Source organism: Bombyx mandarina, chromosome 05 (genome assembly GCF_030267445.1).
Source record: "Bombyx mandarina strain Sakado chromosome 05, ASM3026744v2".
Taxonomy (NCBI): Eukaryota; Metazoa; Arthropoda; class Insecta; order Lepidoptera; family Bombycidae; genus Bombyx; species Bombyx mandarina.
The window spans coordinates 4,565,903-4,588,238 of record NC_143212.1 but is presented as its reverse complement, the minus strand read 5'-3'; the positions used below and the strand labels follow the sequence as shown (position 1 = coordinate 4,588,238).

General features: G+C 35.5%; 2 protein-coding genes across 5 annotated transcripts in view; one reads left to right on the top strand and one right to left on the bottom strand.

Annotated features, from left to right (window-relative positions):
• Positions 1 to 2,065: 2,065 nt before the first annotated feature.
• On the bottom strand, positions 2,066 to 3,732 carry Bug22 (cilia- and flagella-associated protein 20). The gene is made up of 2 exons (XM_089727550.1): positions 3,315 to 3,732; positions 2,066 to 3,222 (listed from the first exon to the last, which is right to left on the bottom strand). Exons 1-2 carry the CDS (start codon positions 3,588 to 3,590, stop codon positions 2,905 to 2,907), a joined length of 594 nt encoding a protein of 197 aa, XP_089583676.1. The 5' UTR covers positions 3,591 to 3,732; the 3' UTR covers positions 2,066 to 2,904.
• Positions 3,733 to 4,924: 1,192 nt separating this feature from the next.
• hpo (serine/threonine-protein kinase hippo) overlaps positions 4,925 to 22,336 on the top strand; it is a 31,389-nt gene continuing 13,977 nt past the window's right edge. For 2 of the 4 annotated variants that reach the window (XM_089727549.1, XM_028172005.2), the window contains exon 1: positions 4,925 to 5,162. In XM_089727549.1, the coding sequence (XP_089583675.1) occupies positions 5,140 to 5,162 (23 nt within the window). In that variant the 5' untranslated portion in view covers positions 4,925 to 5,139. Of the gene's footprint in view, positions 5,163 to 20,055; positions 20,275 to 22,336 lie in introns of those variants that run through there. The other 2 variants (XM_028172006.2, XM_028172003.2) reach the window with 2 other exon arrangements.

Genomic DNA, 22,336 nt, shown 5'->3' with positions numbered 1-22,336 from the left:
AACTGAAGATACTTACTGATGGACTCTAAGTCCAGGTCGTCATGAAGGTCGACGCTCCTGATGAACCACTGGTTCCGACGGCTATCCTGAAAAAACGGGATTGATTGGTTTGGAGTAATTTATGTTAGTGCGGGCCGCGTGAGCGAACACTACACTTGCATAGATTATGACGGGGCGTATGCAAGTTTGTAGAATGTTTTGTAGAATGTCACCTTATTTCTAAGGGACAATTTACTTCGCCTGCATATCAGCGGGTAGAGGCGTCCTAGTATGAAGGCTGCACGGTCATATACCGTCTTTATGTAGAGGCGAAATGTCATCCCTCTGTCGAGGGTGACGCCTAAGTATTTGATCTTTGGGGCCCACGGTATGGGTTGGTCGTACATCATGATTGGGCGAGTGGTGGAGGCGGAAGTGTTAACGCGCCTAGCCGGGAGTGGGATGCTGAAAGTGGTATTTGGAGGGCGTCCCCTTTTCAAGAGCACCGCTGTGCTTTTCGTGGTGTTGATGTCGATGCGCCAGTTCCGGAACCACTGTCCCATGGTGGTTCGAATGAAAAACTTTCGCTGAAGTACTATAATTATTACTTACACTTAGGGTGAATGGCGAGCTTAGCCATCAGCAGAAGTGGGACTATCATTTGGTTTACAAGGCCCCTATGCGGTGTTCCTCTCGATCTCCTGCGCTCGTTCGCATCGAGGGATCAGCTGCGGTATCTTATTATTAGGATACCCAACGATCATCATCGGATACCTTTACATTCCACCTGATAAGCTCCTTCTGTGACATCAAGGCACTACTCGGCATGGAAAGCAGGATAGTTTCGCCAGGTGGGTTCAATTGCAAACACATTAGGTAAAATTAATTTACCACAACTTCAGTCGTTAATATTATGGAGTCTGCTGCGTGAGTCTTGGTTCAGGCAATAGGACTTTAGGTCCGTTACCGGAATGACTTTGTCCAATTTGAGACATAGCAATTTATTACATGAATACTTTTATAAACGATTAAAAGGAGAAAAACAACAAATACAAGCACAGGTATATAGTTCAAAGCAAACGGTAAGAGAGAGTCCAGACACAGAAGAAGATAATATATACTGTATACATTCAACATTCAATATAAATTTAATGGATCGAGACAGGCGTATGTGAGTAAATGTGACATTCGCGGTTTCGCGGTCAGTGTGCTTAGTGCGAGTTCTTTAACGCTCTCGATAGCGTAACAGTTAATTCAAATTTGTATGGAGTTGGAACGTCTGCCTACGTTTGCCGCTAGGGGCACTGTTCCGACTGTATACAAGTTTGAGTTAACTTTACGCTATCGAGAACGTTAAAAAATTCACACTAAGGATACTGAGGTCTGCGGATGACCGCGAGGGAAACTGCAGTAGTGCACCTCGCGCTGTTCACACTTACAACTGCGCTATCCTGTGTGTAAGTCACCACAATATCATATTTGATATCGTCACCCCAATAAGTCCGACCTACATTCTGAACATGCTACAACTGAGGAATCTAATTCTGTTTGTGTTTCATCGAAGTAGTAACAGAAATTGACTCCGACCGCCGGCCTGCCATTATATAGCTTGGTCGCACCCTCATCTCTGAATCAATCAGGTCATGGTAGATTGGAACTCCCTGAGAACTAGTCACACACACACAGCAATTTGAGACTTAAGACATACGGTTGTCAAAGTCGTTTTCTTTATTGATGAGATTTGGACATGAGGATCTGCATGTACTTTTTATTTTTAAAGCATTAAATGAATAATAATTATCGAGCTCACAGCCCATCTGGTGATGAGTATTTACCAGTAATTACTGCATAGACATCACAGCGTGAATGATGACACTCATCTATACTAATATTATAAAGAGGAAAGATTTGTTTGTTTGTTTGTATTGAATAGGCTCCGAAACTACTGAACCGATTAAAAAAATTAGGGATCCTTACGAAAACTCTAATGATGTAACCCAAGGTGTAAAAAAATTACCTAAAATATTCTTTACCTCGCGTGCCCTGCGAAAACTATTCATGATAGAATAAAATAATGTACTACGACTTTGTAGAACACATTATTGTCTTTTATTTAAAAAAATAAAACAACGTCAAATATCGTTGAATTTTTTGTTAAAGACCCGAGCGGAGCCGGAGCGCGCCGCTAGTTATACATAATATGAAGTTCAATTGTATAGCATAACAGCCATCCCAATCATTCAAAATATATTACTACAGATTTCCAACTTTGTTAAGAAATTATTAAATATTTTATAAACATACATATGAGCTATTAGGTATTTAGTTCCTGATACTCGCTCAGAAATTAGTAGACTTCAAAATTATCATCAAAAGCTACAATTACTTTTTTTTAATGTAGAATCATTAAATTCCAACATTTCAGAATTTCTCATTGGTTGTAATTTTACCTTGTTTTTTTTCGAAGCTATTAGAAATTTTTAACTGAAGTCTTTCATAGAATTACATTGAGGTTTATGAATACAATCAATACTATGCATTATATATCTATGGTGTACAACAATGGCAAATTATTAATCATTATTGTTGTAATTTAAAAGTGCCTGTGAAAGCCTACTTAAATAAATAAAAAATATTATGATTTTTAATGAAATAAAACCTGTAGGACCTTTTGGCTCAGCACAAATTAAACATGAAATTTACTTGTGATTTTTAGATTTAGAAAAGTTTAAATCCGTATTGTCTTATGATTACTTACTATTAATAGACAAAGCTGGGTTCACTGAATATTAAAAATTATTTAATAAGTGCACTTTTTTAATAAATGTGTAAAACACTTCCAAATTGCATAAATCACAGGATTCAAACAGGGAATAAAAATAAAACTTAAAAATAAAAACTTTGTCAAGAATATGACTTAATTGTTTAAGTTGCTGCTGCTACTTTGGCTTTATTTTGAATTGGAAGGAACAATTTGAACTCTGCTGGGAGCTCATCTTCTGAATACAATCTGTCGGAGAAATAAACTCTTCTTATTCTGCAGTTTGCATGTATTTGGACTCTTAAGGTCTCAACATAGTTAGTGCCGTAAGCTCTTCGTGTGAAGTCAGCCAAGTTGAACTGTATCTGGTTCCAGCCTTCGTCCAACCTCATGGGCATAGTACAGATGAACGGCTTAACCCTTGTTGTAGACTGGTAGTTGCTGGCTCGAAATCTTCGACGTACGTTTTTGTCATCAAGCACCTAAAATATGTTCAGGATTACAAAAAGTTAAATATTTATAAAAAAGCAATGGATCATAGCTCTATTTACATGTCATGATTAATTTATCTTACCTGAACTTCAAAAGTGAAATACTTTTTTAAATTTTTTATTATCATAACCAAAAAAGGTAACTTTATTCCAAGGGTCTTCTTTGGATCCGCCGGGCATGTTATGTACGTGGTACTGACGTTCGTTCCCACGATTTCGAGCACCAGGCTTTGTATATCGTTATCTGTTATCCTCTTTATGTGCCCATTGCGAACTTTTTTGTCCCAAATTTGCAAAGGTTTGCTGCCTATGCTGTAAAGAATCGATAGGAAACCAGACTGAAAAGTATTCTTGAACATTTTTGTTTTAGTTCGTTTGGTTCTAAAAGTTTATTCTTACATTTAAACGATGATTAACAACTTGTGTTTAATCAATAAACAAATAATTCACGGTTTGGAAGTGGTTTTGACAGATCGACAACAAGCACGAGAATTTTGAATGAAATAAATGAAAAATGAAGACCAATGATTGGTTTAAAGTTTGTAATAGTCATGTTACTATGGCAACCAAAAAACGTTTCGTTCCCGTCTTAAATTTTTGATGGAGCCTCTATACATAGTTAGTTTCTATATACTATAATTTTATAGATTATTGAATGTGAATAAATACAATAATTATGTTGGAAAATTCAAAAATTTTGACGTGGTTTTGTGTAGTGAAATAAGTAATTTCCTTAATTATATTAATTGTTGAATGTTTAATTATGTTTTTATACATTAAGCTGTACTGCTTTGAGCAATATGCAATAGTTTTCTTTTATAATGCAGTGGTTGATTATTATTTTTTTGTTTGGAAAGATTGCGGCCAGCCTGAAGCTTTACAACTTAATCAGGATTGGTGCATGAATTCGTGAGTTCAGCTGAGCAAGGGAAGGCTGGCTAACAGCTGCTCGAATGGCTCCGAAAGCATTATAGCTAAAAGGCAGCTGATTCGCGAGTGCAGTTGTCATCAGATTGGAATCGCAATCAGCTGAGAAGATTTGGCAAGAAACATAGCGAACTAATGCTAGGAACTAAGTGTCACGTCACTCTTTAATCAGTTCAACGAAGATGGTGACCTGTGCTTTGGTTGCCGATAGCGTTAGTACAAGTAGCTTTCAATAGCACTCAGGGTAGATCAGAATGATCCATGAGCAGGTCTGATTCGAATCCTCTGGCATTGACTGCCCGTCGACTTCGGATTTATTTAGTGCATGCCATAATCAAAGTTTAAGTTCATAAAATCCATAAGAATTGATCTTAAATTGAATACTTAATCTTTTTTGTATTTTTTCTTTCGTCTGTTTTTCTATGACTAGCCTGTGCCAATTAATCTGTGTCACTCTGTGTATCTATTTGAGGACTTTTTGGCGGGAACGCGAGAAGTGAAGTTGTGTGATTTTTTTTATTTTGTCTATTTAGTGTTTCTTCGGGTTTAAATGTGTATTATATTTCATCCCATATCATCTCATTTCATCTCATTTAATTTCATCCCAGTTGATTAATGTCTCAAATTAATCATCTTCATTTCATTTCACTCCATAATATAATTTTTCATAAAAATAGGAATATAAATTAAACTTATTTTATGACTTAAAGGTCTCAGTTACCAGGTCATAAAATCCCTTAAAAAAATATTTGACTTTGACGTTTTCAGTTATCGTTTCCTTCCTTTTTTTAACAGAGAAAAAAACTGTAGCGGGTAACGCGGGTGTCAACATTTTTCTGGTTTTAAATTGTTTGGTTTTGTTTTCAAATACATCAGTGACAAAAATTAAAATACCTAAGTTTTTATTTCATTTTCTTTATTATATAATGTTCATTATTTGTACATCAAACATTTCGTGATCGTTAAAAGTGATAAGCAAAAATGACGGAAACCTCATCAAAAAGGTAAGAAAGATGACAATAAGTTCTATTAATAATATATCTTGTTCTTTTAAACTAATGACAAGTTTATCTAGCTGTTAAATTATGAACATTTAAAATTTCTACCCAATTTAAACCGGGAAACTATAAGATGCTCTCCAAAAGTAGGAATGTTATGTTAGGTCATTAGAACATTTTTGTCTTGTGTGTTTTCTATACCTAGGTAATTTTATTTCGTATCTCAATTTGAGGTAAAGGAACCACGAACAATATATATGCATTATAATCAGTAATAAATGCAATCCATAGTTACAAATTCATTTGCTAATTAAATTTTTTATTTATTTTAATTGTCATATTTCCGCATCTCCTTAAGTTTATCTCCTAATAAGCAGTTAAGTTCCATTCAAACATCACAATTAAATTATTTTTGTTAAATGAATATTGAATGTATTTTACTGTATTTGTTACCTGCTAAGTATTTAAAAAATGTCACATAAAACACTGAGAGTTAATTTGTCAGGCGGTGACTGTCTCCTACCTTCAGCAGACGAATTAATACACAATATTTTTTTTGCATATATTTTAGATGCATGGCCTTTTTTTTAAAGATTGTGTTATGTGTATAGGTCTTAAATATATAGGAATACATATATAAAAACATTCTCGAGCTTATCAAATTGGGTTTAGTTGTCTATATCTGTATCTGTATCTATGGTCTGATTTTAAGTATTACTGGAATCCTTACAGTGCAAAATGCCTACCTTGCCTGCTTACCTTGAGACATAAGATTAAAGACTTAATGGCATAAGTAAAAATGAAATGTACTCAAATGTATCTTTATAGCAATAGCTGCACTGACTCAAGATATGTCAATGATTTCTATCTTTAAAACTGCTAAGCAGCAGTACAATTTCAATAAATATGTATAATTGCCTCGTACAATAAGCATGATAGGATAGGACATCATGTTTAAATTATTTGTCATGTTTTTAAAACCAGGATGATAATTGTTTTCCACCGATATATTAAATAATATTATTGGTGCTAAGAATGTAATAGAATAAAATAAATAGTTAATTTGTAGATTTTATATTCTACTTATTTACAAGTTATTTATTAAGTTTATTTCATAAAAGATAATTTTTGCCAGAGACATCAGTACTAGATTATTTATTCAGGGGGTTTATTGAAGACATATTTATTTTATTTTATTTTTTATTACTTAGATGTGTGGATGAGCTCACAGCCCACTTGGTGTTAAGTGGTTACTGGAGCCCATAGACATCTACAACGTAATTACCCCACCTTGAGATATAAGTTCTTAGGTCTCAAGTACAGTTACAACGGCTGCCCCACCCTTCAAACCGAAATGCATTACTGCTTCACTGCAGAATTAAGCAGAGTGGTGGTACCTACCTGCGTGGATTCACAAGAGCTCCTACCATCAGTAAAAAACTGAGAACTAACTAAAAACTAAGCATATATTATTTTAGAGAACACACTAAAGATTTAAGTTTAGTGTATTCAAGAGTATTATAAAAGCTCACCTAGATATGAGCTGTAGGGTCCACTTCTGGCTGAGCCTGAGCTCGCCCACCTGTCCTGGTGTAACTAGAAGGCTGTTGGGCATCAGTAATCCATCTATCCCAATCTATATATTAATACATGAAGCTAAAACATTGTTCCTTTCTTTACGAAAATTGCGCAGACTCAGGAATGTGAAATTTCCCACCCTTATAGAGAATATAGAGAAGGAGGGCAGAATGCTAATATTTTATTAAGTTATGCTTAAAAAATATATCGACGCTTGAAAGGCAAACGTGACTAAGCGACAATGCGTGAACTTTACAGTAGACTAATTTAAAGTTGAAATACCTGAAAACAAAATTTATTTTAACGAACCTAGCTGTAGTAGAATCTAGCTAGTAGCGGTAGGATTGAAATAATTTTAATAGACCTAGAAATATATTTTTTTTGCGCATCGAATATGGTTATTGCCTATCATTTATGTACAAAGCAGTTATTGTCTCTTAGTCACTTTTGCCTTTCAAGCGTCGATATGAAATCAATAAATAAATACATTAATCACTCTACTATGTATTTGACACACATGCATGCATTCTATTGGTTTATTGCTCATATGGTCTTATTGCTCACAGTCTATGGTCAAATTGAGAATAGATTAAATATTGTTTGTCTTTATTAATATTTGTCTAAAGCAACGGTGGGCAAACATTTTTAATGGCGGGCCACAAAGTTTAAGAAATTCTAGAGGAGGGCCAAAATTATAGAAAAAATGCATTTTGTATTAAAGCTATTTAATAAACAAAATACCTTTTAAGCCTTGTTAGGCGTGTGAGACGTGAGGCGTGTGATAGATAGGTAAAAAGAATGTTTTTTTTTTTCAAATAAATAAACTAATACCTGTGACAGGCTGTCGAGATAATTATAATTATGGCAAGTTAATTATGAGGTAATGAAAGCTCAAAACAGCCCTGACGAATTGGAGCTTTCATTAAAAATTCGAAGATTTTCAATTATAAACGTCGGATTTTATTTTACGCGTCAAAATGCTGACTAGAATATTTAGGATGGATGGGCTCTCGGCGGGCCGGATTAAATACTTCCGCGAGCCGTACTTTGCCCATCACTGGTCTAAAGTGTAGTCTTAGCGAAATTTGTGATTATAGAAGTATAATAAATAGCCTTTGACAATAGAATCATAATAGTGTACAAACTTATAATTTCAATTAATTATAGTCGAATTTCGACTACCGGGGGACCACTAGTGTGTATGATGTCCCATGCAGTTTATAACCATTACAATATGCAGTAGTTGGAATGTTAAGTATGTATTTCTATAGAATATTTGGTACCTGTCTAAGAATATGGACAAGAAGCATTGATTAATAAGAATACACCGGTGTCTTATCCTTTAGGCTACGATAACTTCAACCTATCAAACTAAAACACACTAAAATTACCTAGTCAGGTCATAAATTCTGTCACATGTTTAATGTAAAATAATTGAAACAAGTTTATTCATTATGTAACCATTCATATACCAAAATGAACTTAACAAAACATAGATTCTTATGACACTAAAGTTTATTCAAAATGACCTCCGTGATTTTGAATACAGGCCTTCAATCTGCGCGGCCAGTCGTCTATCGCAGCACGAACGAGGTCCATGTCAATATCGGCGACTGCCTTAATCAAGGATGTCTTGAGTGACTCCAAATTGGGATGAGGCTTTGAGCACGCCTTTTCCTCCAAGTGTTGCCATATCTTGTAATCTAACGGATTCAAATCTGGACTGGAGGAGGGCCAGTCTTCGTGCCGGATGTAGTCGATTTCACGCGCCGCCAGCCAGTCTTGTGTGCTCTTCGCTCTATGAGCTGGCGCCGAATCTTGTTGGAATACCCAGTGCCTGTTATTGAACATGGTATGAGAAACAGGTTCCATAAGGTTCGTCAGGACTGTATTTTGATACACAACTGCATTCGTTTTTACACCTTTCTCACAAAAATGTACCTCTGTTAAGCCCCAATAAGAAATTCCCAACCATACCATGAGCTAGGATGGAAAATGACCTCGTTAGACACGCGGAATACGGTTGCTCGCTTCTTCACTACTGTGTGCGTACACATTATCATTTTGTTTGTTGTAGCTCTCTTCTACGGTAATAATTTTTTCATCCGAAAAAAGAATTTCCCGATGTTTTTTTCCCGCGTACCGCTTCAACAAAGTGCGGCATCTCTTCAGTCTCAGGTCCATTAGACGAGCATTCAAACGATGTCCTGTTTTTCTTCGATATGCCCGAAGCCCTAAGTCTTCATTTAACACCCTTTTCACCGTGGTTCTGCTTAACCCCATCTGAAGGGCCAACAGTTTCTGCTTACGTTTGGGATTTCTTTGAATTCGCGCCTTCACAGCTTTTATCACTGCTGGAGTCCTAACAGACCGAGGGCGACCACTTCTTGACCTTTCATCTACACTAGAGTCTTCATTGTATCGTTTGATGGTACGATAAACGAATCTTTTGGTTATATTCAAATTTTTCAGTATGTTAAAAATTTTAATTGGCGCGTAACCGCAACGATGCAACGCAATAACTGCAACACGGTCTTCTTTAAGCGTCCACTCCATATTTAAAAATAGTAAAATTCTAAAAGTATACATTTTTATTTTCATGAACAATTCGAAATTCGAATTCAATAAACTTTTTTGTGGCCAGCATTCTAAAAGAAAAGTTTTTACTGTGTGACAATACTTATGACCTGACTAGTTATATGCATGTAAAATATTTATCAGTATCATGCATACTGCTTGAAAAAGCAGACTATTGATAATTTTATTATCTACTGCATCCAGCATAGGAAGTGTTGACGATTCGATATGAAAGTGTTCTCATTTGTTTATAACAAACAAACATTATTTATTTGTTGTGAACAACCTGCACACTTTCCATTTTCCACCCTGTCATTTAGTTCGATTGCAATTGATAATTCGACTTCAAGGCGTATGACTAGTTGATATCAGGAGGGCCATGAGTTCGTCTGCCCGTCTTCATAACTTATAAGCGTAAGCTGGAAAGCATCGGATCAGTTGTAACGCTAATTTCGCCCTTATCGTTAACATTGCAATTAGTGCTAACAGGTGCATCTGTAAACAGTGTACAACCAGCGCTCTCCCGGCTTAGAGGGACTAGTGATATTGCATTTGGACTACAAATCCAATTAAACATGATTTTATCCACTTCATGCAAATAAATTCGCCAGGACAACTTTCTCCGTGTGAAACAGCGGTACGACAGGAAACCAGTTTCGCAATGACAACAAATATTTTACGCTGCGGCCGATTTGAATTTTTGACTCTTTCTGTCAGTCTTACGGTCACTCAACCCAGAAATATATCTACAGTCAAACCTGGATAAGCGAGAGTTCAAGGGAGCACAATCTCATTCTCGCTTATAGAGGTTTCTCAATAACCCGAGTTTCTCGCTAATGCACCCTCTGAATTTCATTTAGCGATTTTCCGGATTCAAACGCATTCACTATTTTAAGTTTATCACTTAATTACAGTACTTTAATTTTTCGTTTTGACATGATGCAAAACTTTCCTGCACAATTGATTAACGATAAACTGAGTAAGTCCGACAAACAGGACGGTACACAGGCACACGTGTCCATTCGAAAATAATGCGATAAAATAACAACGTTATTTAGTTCCACGAAATAGAATAGGTTCAATATTGACGAGAAAACAATACAAAAACAATGGTAGGAAGTTCCACGAAAGTTAAGAATGAGTCATAAAATAGCAGATGTTAAATTTGTAATTTGTTTTGTCATTTGTTCCTCCTAAATAATATAAATAAATAAGGCTCGACTGTCGCTTATAGAGGTATACATAAGTAGCAGTCTCACTTACGGAGGTCCATGAGGGAAAAACGACTCTCTCTTACAGAGGTTTCTTTTTGTCGCTAATGGAGGTTTTGGGAGCTTAAAATGACGGGTCCTGGCTATTACTCTCACTTATAGAGTTTTCTCACTTATCCAGTTCTCTCTTACCCAGGTTTGACTGTATCTGAAATTTAATTATTTAATACTAAAACAAATGTCTATGTTTCGTACTTATCCCATTTGATCGGTTTGAGATGTCTTTTGATATAAAAAGTGCATGAAATTTTGAGGAGAACTAAAATGAGACGGGGTTGGAAGACTAAGTAAATTGTGATATTAGTTTAAAGTAATGGTATTTATTGTTTTGTGCAGTCTCATTCGCCTTTTCGATTTCGCTTGATTTGTGGTAATCGAACCATTACTTTATTTTTGTGAGCGGCAGAGAAATATACATTTTAGAAAACGTAAAGTGTATCAAAATTTTGTCATAATTCGTTTTAATATCTATATATTGAAGATCTATATATTCTTCTCTATACGTGAAGCAAAAACTTTGTATCACTTTTTATGAAAATTGCGCGGACGGAGAAGTTTGAAATTTCCCACGCTTATAGAGAATATAGAGAAGGAATGCAGAATATTTATATATTTTTTAAATTGTGCATTAATAATACATTGAATCCATAAAAAAAATTATTACACACACTACCATGTATTGACACACACGCATATAATTATATGTATACTCTTCGTTTCTTGTGAAACTTTTGTTATTGCTTAAAGTTTGTGGTCAAATTGAGAATAGTTTGATATTGTTTATCTTTAATATTATTTGTCTATGGTTTGGTTTTAGCGAAATCTGTAACTAGAACCATAATAATGTTCAAACTTATAATTTCAATTAATTATAGTCAAATTTTGACTACTCCGGGACCACTAGTAAACAATATTAGCTGAAGTCATGAGATGTCCGAAATTATCAGCTTCGTTTCGATAGTAAAGGTCGTACGGAAATCTTTTTTTGTCCTCGTTTTCGTTTAGTGCTATTGATCGATCAGCCATTCAATCACTGACCTCACACAATATCTATCGTTGGACTCCGCTCGGTTACGCTGGCATAGCCTCTAAAGGATACCAGCTTAGGTAGGGAAGAAAAATTCGTTAGTTAAATCTACTGTGATAAATCCTTGAAGTTTAAACTTAGGCTATTTACTTGATTAAAACAAATAAGAAATAAATATGAAACATCGATGTACCTAACACACAGTACCTATGTACTGTGTGTTTAGGTACAAACTATCGGTTTCGAACAGAGTAAAATAATAAAGAAGTAACCTTCGAACTCTCTTTAAATTGGAACGCATAGCTGATTCGCGGCAGATATAGGAAAGATATTGGGAATGTTACTACTAAGAACGTATGACGCGGAAGTAGTCTCAGGAGCTGTGACTACATGAAGAAATTGTGTACACTATTACCTTAGGTAATAAAAGAATTTACTAAGTCATGTGAATTCAAAAAAATATTCTTCTTTTTTTTCTCTATCTATCCCTATCTATTACCGGATCGGAAACGCGACTCACTGGGAAGATCCGGCGAGAAACTCAGTGGGTAATATTCTTCTTAACTAAAATTCCCTTACAGTTAAAAAATAAAAGTTATATTTAAAAATTAAACTTTTGCCTATCATGGTAAGATCTACGATGAGATGTTTAGGAATTCGTATAAAAAGTAGTTCATTGTTCTTAATTTTTTTGCAAGTAATGTAAATTCAGAACTTGTTTTAACCATCTCGTCGAATTAAATAAAGTCATTAAATGTTATATTCTCAGAAACGAAAATTAATGTAAGCGATACTATCTTGTTTTAAGTTTCTTTGTTTAATTGTAGTCTATCGAAATTAATGAACGAACCGGAAACAAAGATAATGAAGCTCTCTGGTTCTTTTTATTGCCTTCAAAGGTCATACTTTGTGTATGACCATATTTTGCGTCCATGATGCACAAGCAAGTCCCCAATTACCGCTAAGAACTTTTCTCAAATGTTGTTAGCATTTCATAGCGCTCAGGAATCTTCAAGTTTTATTGTAGATCGATCTCAAGTATTTTTTTTCCTTGTAAGGACTGAAATTACTGAGTTACTTTAAAATCTGAATCTACATAATACCTTGGTGCCAATTGGTAGTCTGCAGCCTACACTTTGAATGGCTGTAAACGTGCCACCCTTTCAATATTAAAGATCTCTACAAATTAAATTTCGAGGCTAGAATAGCTACGGTGTGCTTTAGAAATTAAAAAAGTATGGATTCTTGATTCTTCCGAAATGGCTCGAAGAAATGCCATTTGCCGCCGATTTAGTAGTTTGGACCGCGGCGCATCATCGGTAATGAACCAAGAAGTTTAAATATGGAAGCTGATTTTTTTCTCCTACTATTGAATGAATACATAAAACTACTTTTAAATCCGCTATTTAACTGGTAGAGTCTGGACAGCGCTACGCAGTCCAATTAAAATAAGAATTAAATTTTGTAACAAAAGAGTATAAGGAGCGATTTTACCGTTAAGAACACAATGACATGTCAATAGTGCTATGAAAGAGAAATAATCAAAATTAAAAGCAAAACGAAATTTAGATACCCTCGAATATTTGAAAAGAGCTCCATCATCTTATTCATTACAAAAATAAAATTTAAAGAACTGAAGAATTTGATAAGATTGGTAATAAAATATTTTTATTCGAATATTCCATTACATGACCTTTGTTGCAACGGAATAAATTAGTTCAAGGCAGAGATACAATACAAACCAATCTTATGGACTATAATATTTGCAATGTTCACAAGAACGTTCTTCCAGTTGCCCACTCTAGTAATTCTATAGTGAAGACTTATCCAATGCTCAGTAGCAAACTTGCTGCGTCTGCTATGTTGATTAATGGCCTGAATCAACTTGGTTGAAACTATAGACGTAAACAACATTGCACATGTTTAGATAAATCGAAATCAGTTTTGTTTGCTTAGAGGAGCGGATAAAATCACAGTCCATCTACGGTGAATCAATTCGGAGATATCAGAAGAGAGAATTATATCGCCTGCTTTGCCACACGAAGTCTTAATTATATCAATGCGAATTAAACGTTTTTATTGTGAGAGAGTGGTTACAAAGACTTTATGCAATGAGAATAGTGTGGCGTGGCATCTTAAAGGTCAGCCATGACCATTGTAATAATAAAAAATAAAAAAATAGTTTAAAAAAACTAATAAAATACGCTTTTATAGAAAATCCAACTAAAAAATAGCAAATAAATTTTAATAATTTTGAATTAAAAATAGTGTAAGAAAAAATGATTGTATTGTAGAAAAGCGCGGGGTGCTTTTCAGGATATTATATCTGTTCATAAAATATTTATAACTACTTATACCATGCACCCCACGCTTTTAAAAGTGTATTTTAAAACTATTATTTATTTTTCATTTTTAAATACTTGATTTTCAAAAAAATTTTAAATATTGAATTGTCATCGGTCCTTAATAAGTATACCAAATTTCCGTTACAAACATACATACATACGTCTGAAGCTAATAAAAGCGTATTAAAAAGCAAAATATCTCATAAGTGAAGGCCGTGGATACTTTGTGAAAGATAAACGCAAGAGGAATATCTGTTTTTGCAAATAAAATTTCCCTTTTTTTTAATGGCAGGCCGGTTGATATGAAATAATCAATTGGCTTGCAATTATTAACTGGTCTTATCGCTAGTGCACACATAAATAATTTAGCTGACAATCAATATTCCGCAAAGAAATCAATCTGGGTTATAAAATGAGGTCGAATATCGCCACAGCAGTTAGCGAGCGAGTCAAATAAGCAACTTTCATGTTATCACCGGAATATGTATGTGTCCAGTTGACACGTCGGACAGTATGGAACTTTGATTATGCACTGCATTGTTTATTGTTAACCACTAAGGACGTGCCTTCAATGACCCCGAGTGAATCAGCACTGCGGATTTTGCGGCCTATATATTTGGATCTTTTTGTACTTGTGGCTGTTTACTATGAGTTCAAGATGACAAGTTTATTCACGAATTGATGACGTAAGATAATTCAATTTGACTGAATCGCTTTTATATTATGAGCTGTAAACCGTTCAGTCAGTCTTGCGACGATTTCAAGTTCAGCATATCATTGATTCATGTCCACGCAATAGGTTGGATTAGATCAGTTTTTCCCAAAGTGGGCGATAACGCCTCCTTGTGGGCACTGTAGGTCCAAAGGGAGTGGTAAGAGAAAAAAAATAGGGGCGTTGTGTAGAAACTTATGAGGCGATTTGTAATTTCATCTAGGAGGACTCTTAGACACCGACTGAGAGCTTGCTATAGTGGTTTTTAAGTATGTGAAAAAATGGGGGCACTAAAAAATAATTTATTCTCAAAGTGAGCAGTAGACAAAATAAGTTTGGGAACCCCTGGATTAGATGAACGGCATTCTCGTTGTACACAAAAACAGCGCCCGCCCTCGACAACTACGGTTAATAGATAGAGCCGTTCAAATTGACTGGTTTAGTTTCGTCAATAACTCCCATTAGTTTTAGAAACTAGTGTAAATTCGCGAATAGCTTGCGCGTGGGGGTCTCGTATCGGAAAGCGGGATTAACGTTCGTCGCTTCATTCGCTCAGTGTTTCTGGGTCGTCGATCTCATTTGACCTGTCTCGTTCGTCCGAGAGTGTGTGTGTGCTCCCTTTTCAGTTCTTTACAAGAATCTCACCGATGTTTAACGTGCTTCGGAATGACGTATTAGTTTGAAGAGACTTCTTTTGGAATTTCGGTCTTCGAAAAGAAAATAAGGAATACTTATAGCATGACTTTGTTTTCCGTTTAGAGACGTATCAGAAAGGACTGGAAAGATATGCAAACGAATGACAACTAAATTAACAAAATAAAGTTACAATAAACGTCTAAAATGAAAGGTCATTATTATAATATTATGAACTTATTGATCTATTGATTAGGAACTGTCCTCAGTGAAAGACACACTTAAACTGCCACATCTTACAGCATATCTGTTTATAACTGATGCTTATCGCAGATTATTTACATATTTAGAGTCATGGTGGCCTAAAGGATAAGTCGCCCGGTGCACTTGCATCAAGCGATGTAACGGTGTTCGAATACCTAGTTCAAATATATTTTTTACTGGTGGTAGGACCTCTTGTGAATCCGCACGGGTAGGTACCACCACCTCGCCTATTTCTGCCGTGAAGTAGTAATGTGTTTCGGTTTGAAGGGTGGAACAACCGTTGTAACTATACTGAGACCTTAGAACTCATATCTCAAGGTGGGCGGCGGCATTTACGTTGTAGATGTCTATGGGCTCCAGTAACCACTTAACACCAGGTGGGCTGTCAGCTCGTCCACCCATATAAGCAATAAAAAAAGAAAACCGCAGCCAGGTACGATTATTCTAATTAAATATGTGTTTGACAAATATTTAGGAATGTTTTCCACGGTGAAGGAATCGTATAATAAAAACCAAACCCAAAAAAATTATAATTAGCGTAATTACTGGCAGTAAGGCATTTTGTGACACCGCAAGGGTAGGTACTACCACCAGAACCGAGACTTTGAACTCATATATCAAGATGGGCAGTGGCATTAACCTGGATTTTGTCTATTGGCCGTGAGCTCGTCCAACCCACCTTTGCAATAAAAAACAAAACATGCCCAAAAAGACCATGCTTCATACGGCCAAACATTATAATATAGTTAACATATTTAAGTACTTAAATTATTTTTACGTTGTGCTTATGTGTCTGATTATGAGAAACGCACAATATATAAACACATTCATCCGCAGCCTTATGTACGACGAACTTTCATCCGTAATTTCAGGACGTGAGTTTTAATCGCAGCACACACGTCGGGTTTTTTCCAATTTTTATAAAGTCATCGGAAATGAATCTTTAAACAGTTGTGCCATTAGCTAGGTCTGTTGTGCGACTTCCATCACTGTTTTCAGTTTTTCTCTTTCATATTGAATGAATGAATGAATGAATGAATGATTTATTTTTATTTCAGACAACAACAAGCCCATATGTGTAGATAGTATCATTGAAACATACTTAAAATATGTGTACATAGTATCATTGAAATATACTTAAAATTAACAAAACCAATCAAATAAAAATATACATTTATTAAAAATAATTATCAGTTGAATACATTTCAAATATTCCATTCAACTGATACTTACTTCGAATCAACCGTTATTATTATTATTATTATTATTATTTAGTCCGCAAGTGAACCATGGTACAATGCTTTAAGTATTGTATGTCGGCACCTAGTGTATATTATAAGCGCGAAGTAATCATGCGTTTCTGTTTCAAGCGTCATATAACCGTTACTCCAATGCAATCGCGACCATGACTCAAGGTGATATCCACTTTGGGCTGGCTGTGGGCCTCCGTACCATTTCACGCCACATGGCCTATCTACGTTAATCAATAAAACGTATATAGCGTGAGGTGTGTTAAAGAATGCAGTAACTTGGTCATTTAATTTTCTTCTTCTTCGTCTGGCTTCGGTTTCTTCAATACTGAGGTTCGTGACCACCTCCTCGCAACAAGAGTTTATTCTGGATCATTCTACGCATTTTTTTGTTTTTATTTTTTAGATGGGTGGACGAGCTCACAGCCCATCTGGTGTTAAGTGGTTACCTGAGCCCGTAGACATCTACAACGGAAATGCCGCCACTCACCTTGAGATATAAATTTTAAGGTCTCAAGTATAGTTACAACGGCTGCCCCACCCTTCAAACCGAAACGCATTACTGCTTCACGGCAGAAATAGGCGGGGTGGTGGTACCTACCCGTGTGGACTCACAATAGGTCCTACCACCAGTAATTACGCAAATTATAATTTTGCGGGTTTGATTTTTAATACACGATGTTATTCCTTCACCGTGGAAGTCAATGTATTTCATTAGAAAAATTGGTATATAACCCGCCTGGGATTGGAACACCGGTTCATCGCTCAACACGAATGCACCGGACGTCTTATCCTTTAGGCCACGACGACCATTTGCTTCTGTCTGCCGCCGAGTGTAGAGCATCGTGAACTGTGGTGTCGAGAGTAGTGCGGATCTGGTCAGCGTCTTGCCAGTGACCTTCACAAATCTGCCGTTATCCTTTCTGGCAATTTGGTCACTAAACTAGAAATTAATTTATCCAGTTTTATTTTATAGATTTTGTTGTAAAATTACAACGTCCGCATTAAAAAATAACCTTCCGTCAAGGTAGGCTCAAGGTCCGAATAATTTGTCTTTGTTGTAAAAGAACACCGCTGCAACTCGAGCGTTGTATATTGTGCAGTAACGCCTAAGAGTCTACCACTATAAGCAGAGCTATTCTACGAGTAATATATCCTGAGTTCCGTAAATTGTGTACTTAACATAACAATGTATGAAACACAAGCGGCATTGGTTCGGACGCAGGCTCTCCGTTCATTGAACTGGTCGGTGGTAAACGAAAACAAAACCGTTTTGCCAACTGTTCTGCTATTTTGGTCTTAACAAAACGCCTGTTATCATTTTGCTTTAGTAATTAGATGATGTTCTAGTAGGTGTTCGTTTATGAGATTATGAACATTGCTACGGAAAACTCATTTTGTCCATTCATTTTTATATTCGTTGTTCTGTGAGCCCAACTAATATCCTGATTGTTGACAATTTGAATGGTAATGGTAATCGGATGTTTTGGTAGTTAATAATCTTAGGTAATTTCATGTGTAATATTTTTGAAGACCAGTGTAAAGGCATATTTTGTGATTTATCGCAATTGAAACGCGTTAAGATCTTCAAATACGGCTTGTCTTATTAGCCGTATTTTAGAATAATGTCATTTGCAGAATGTACAGACAATATAGACGATGATTGTTTGGATCGATTGGTAAGTTTTACAGAACTTGTAAAGCCCAACCATTCTGGGTGAATCTCAAATTTTTAATTTCTGCTTCTATATAGTTCGAAGCGGCATTAACCATAGATTGTAATTGAAACTATGTATATTGCTCTTGCTTTTTTCTAATAGGCTGCAAATTATGTTTGTTGGTCTTTGAGCATTGTTCAATTAAACTGACCCATAATTCTGTATATGATTTTGGGTTCTTCTAAAACACTAGTACATATTTTTCTTAAGATACCTTCATTGATAGCTACGTCTTGTAGCGCGGTTTTTTAATTTCGTTTTTCTTTCCGTATAAAATATCCTGATGTAGTTAATTAGATATTTACAATACGTTAAATACTACATCAGTTAGACAATAATGAGCATTAAGTTGTAATTTTGTCATCAATAAAATATTATTATAAACACTTAATGTGTGTAACTTGCTTTTGAGTGGATACCGTACACTTTATCCACCATTTGAGTGATACCATACACTTTTATCCATCACAGAAATATACGAAATGAATCGTCATTTTACGATTCCTCGTATTCCACCAACCGTCGGATGGAAGTATCGGTTAGCTTAGTGGTAAACAGACTTCACGTGGCTACCGAATCGCTACTAAATATTTAGTATCGATTTGCCAAAATATACGCCTGGGTCTCCGTATCTTTTTCGTGATACCCAATACTTGCTATTTACGACCTCAAACTTATATTTGTTGGTGCTAAAAAAAACGAATAAAAAGGTTAGAGTTGTAATGTTGTAGCTAGTTAGAAATTTATTTATAGATAGACCAACACCCCGCATCATCATATAACTAGAGCTCACGTGCCCGTCTCGATATGTCATTATTTCGTGACATAACTTTGTAGAGATGTTGTGTGTGTTGTGGTGTTTTGAATTTTTGAACATCTGAGAAGTATGGGACTACCTACCAATAAAAGATTTATTTCATTAATCGCTTGCCAGAAGCTTGGGAGTACTTCGTTCTGCTGTTTTATCTCAAGTTAATACTTATTTATATAATGTAAAAAACTCATCGAATTTTAGATTTCGTTTTTCTTGCAATATCTAGACATCTGAATACTGTCTAGACCGAGTTTTGAACTCTGAGCACTCGAATGCTGTGAAACCTGAAGTAAATTGCTTTTGGGTTCACTTCACGCAGTCTGGTTTGTGACGTCGACGAGGGCGGACACGTTGTCTCCCATATAAAATGAGCTAATAATAATCCTTACAAAAGATACACATGTTTATTTTCGGCGTAAAGTTTTGTTGTTCTCATCAAGATTGTCTCGCAGTTTGGTTGTTATGTAAACTGTTGAAAAACCCAAAAACTTTAATGGTTCGATACGTTTTCTAGACGATATTTTCATCGATACAAAATGCTTATCTAATGCACACATGTGTGTCGAATGCCACATGGACCGTAAACCCCATGTCAAACGATAGGCATGTCGTATGTTTACACGACAAATAAACTATCGCATGCATTTGTGAAGAGACGTTCACGAGTTACAGTGCACCAGTGATCTTGAAGATTGTTTAAAGTGCTGAATCTTTGATGCCTTCACCGATATAATTTTGCTGGCGACAATCTCCGTATTTTGAAAATCGCTATGTATGGGATAGTGTGAATTCCGCACCCTCATGGACAGTGAGGGTCGTTTAATATTCTGGAAGAGTGGAGTGTGGGAGGGCGGAGCTCCAACCCTGAACTGCAACACTTGCAAGAAACGTCGCGCAGACAGGATGAGCGCCAATGAGCGACCTCAAGGGTTTGTGATCGTTTCAATATTTGAAACATTTTTATTCAATGAAATGTTTGAAATGTCATCGCACCATTACTTGATGATTATGAGATCAGGCTTAGTAAGTCTACCAATACTATCTGCTATCACTACTTCTTCTACTACGTTTAACATTTGAATATAGATACGGTTCAATGCAGTATCGCGTACATACTCTGTGATATGATGAGTGCCTCAAAACGTTAAAAAGGGCTTAATAATATGCAGCAATTGTATGAAAATATAGAGTAAAATCTTTAAAGTTTGAACTGGAATCGTCTGTAACACGGGAAATAATTTTAGAATGAATCACGTCTCCGTTTCCCCGTAACTAAATAGCTTGTGTCGGTATCGGAAACCTGTTTTTCCTTGTGAAATAATGACTGTTTGAATAGTTAGTTGTATTTTGTTTGTTATCGTAGCATCCGTTTTGATATACGATTTTTTGTATACTTTGTTTCTGTTTGGTGCTCGTGCGATTTTCTCATCGCTGAGTCGCCACTTAGCGGTATATAACTGTATAGATTCTCACTATTTCTCATAATTGGAGATCTGACATTGTTTAGTCGCAATATTAGGTCCGATCGATCGTCTGTTGGTAGACATGAACTAACAACATTTTTCTAATTGCCTGATTTTGAGTACAGTTAATTTATTGTGAAAATTGAATCAGTAAGACTGTAACTCTGTAAGAATCACGTGTTCAACGTATGCTAAGAATTCAATTCATGTTGCATGGCAAAATTAATGACACTAAAACAAACTTTCTGGCGGGAGCGAGAGCAATGAAATTCTGAGAATTGTTTGAATTAGTTCATTTAGTGTTCAATCTGGTTTTGCTTAATGAAATAAATTCACAATAATCTTGCATGTGTCCTCTCGGGATCTAACAAAAAGCTCATTGAAGTATCATTGCAATTCCCACTATTTTAGGACGCTAACTTATTTCATCGTGTTTCATTAAAATTCATACCATAATTAATTTGCAATAAACCAAATTCATTTAATGTCGATCATTAAACTTTTCGTAAAACGAAGTACTTATGTAATAAAAAAGAAAAATTTGTTGAACCCGATGCTGACAACAATGGCACTCCGGGAAGCCGATTACAATACTAGAGAAATCGGATGAAGACACAAACACAATCTCGTTATATCAAAAAGAACCAGAATAAGGGGAATCTACGCGTCTTACTTATCTTTTAAGCTGTCGACAATGGTTTTCTTTATATTAGGAGCATTTTTTGGGTGTGGTTTGGCAGAGATGAGTTTACAGTCCATTCCGTGCAAAACAGTTCCCGGGACCATCAATACCACAAACCAGTGGGTCAATTGGTCAGATACAGCCACACGTTTATTTAATTTTGTACCACGATATTATTTTTAAAACATGAAAGTCATTCATGAACACGTATTGGGTTTATTAGTTAGAAATTAGCGCTGGAGAACTGTAGAATCTTGGCAAAAACCTGGATTTCGAAGTATTTCGAGAACTTTCGTTGATATACAAACTCTCATCAACAATTTTGGTTTACCGCGCAAAATACTTTCGTAAATGACTGCTTGTCATAGTATCAGCATATGGTACGTATTTAAGTTATTAAAGAATGCAGTCTTATCTTTAACGATGAGCTTTTAACAACCGATGTGAGTTGAAACGTTAACGGAGAAAGTGAAAATAATATTTCTTTAAATTAAATTGAATTTATGAAAAACCTTTTACGATATAAACCAATGATTATTAATTCACAAGTTTCGACGACTCGAATACTCTGCAATTTTCGGTGTCATGGAAGAGATCGATTATTTTCTGCTTAACCTTTCCTAATCTCTAAAACTAATTATTGATTATACTCATAGTGTTCTACTTGAAGCATGAATCATAGCGTACACGTAATGTATAATATTATGTTACATTGTCACAGCTGATCTAATATATTCATAATAATCATTCCACGGTATCAGCCGTCCAGTATATTTATCTTCTAAATACAATTTCATTGATGTATGTCTGTCTGAATCGTTTTGTCTCTTCGGTTTGTTTATAGAA

Excerpts from the sequence above, each read along its gene's own strand:
- Bug22 (XM_089727550.1), bottom strand. The coding sequence starts at position 3,590 with ATGTTCAAGAATACTTTTCAGTCTGGTTTCCTATCGATTCTTTACAGC. Across the intron at positions 3,223-3,314 it reads ATTTCACTTTTGAAGTTCAG|GTGCTTGATGACAAAAACGT; the intron begins GTAAGATAAATT and ends AACATATTTTAG.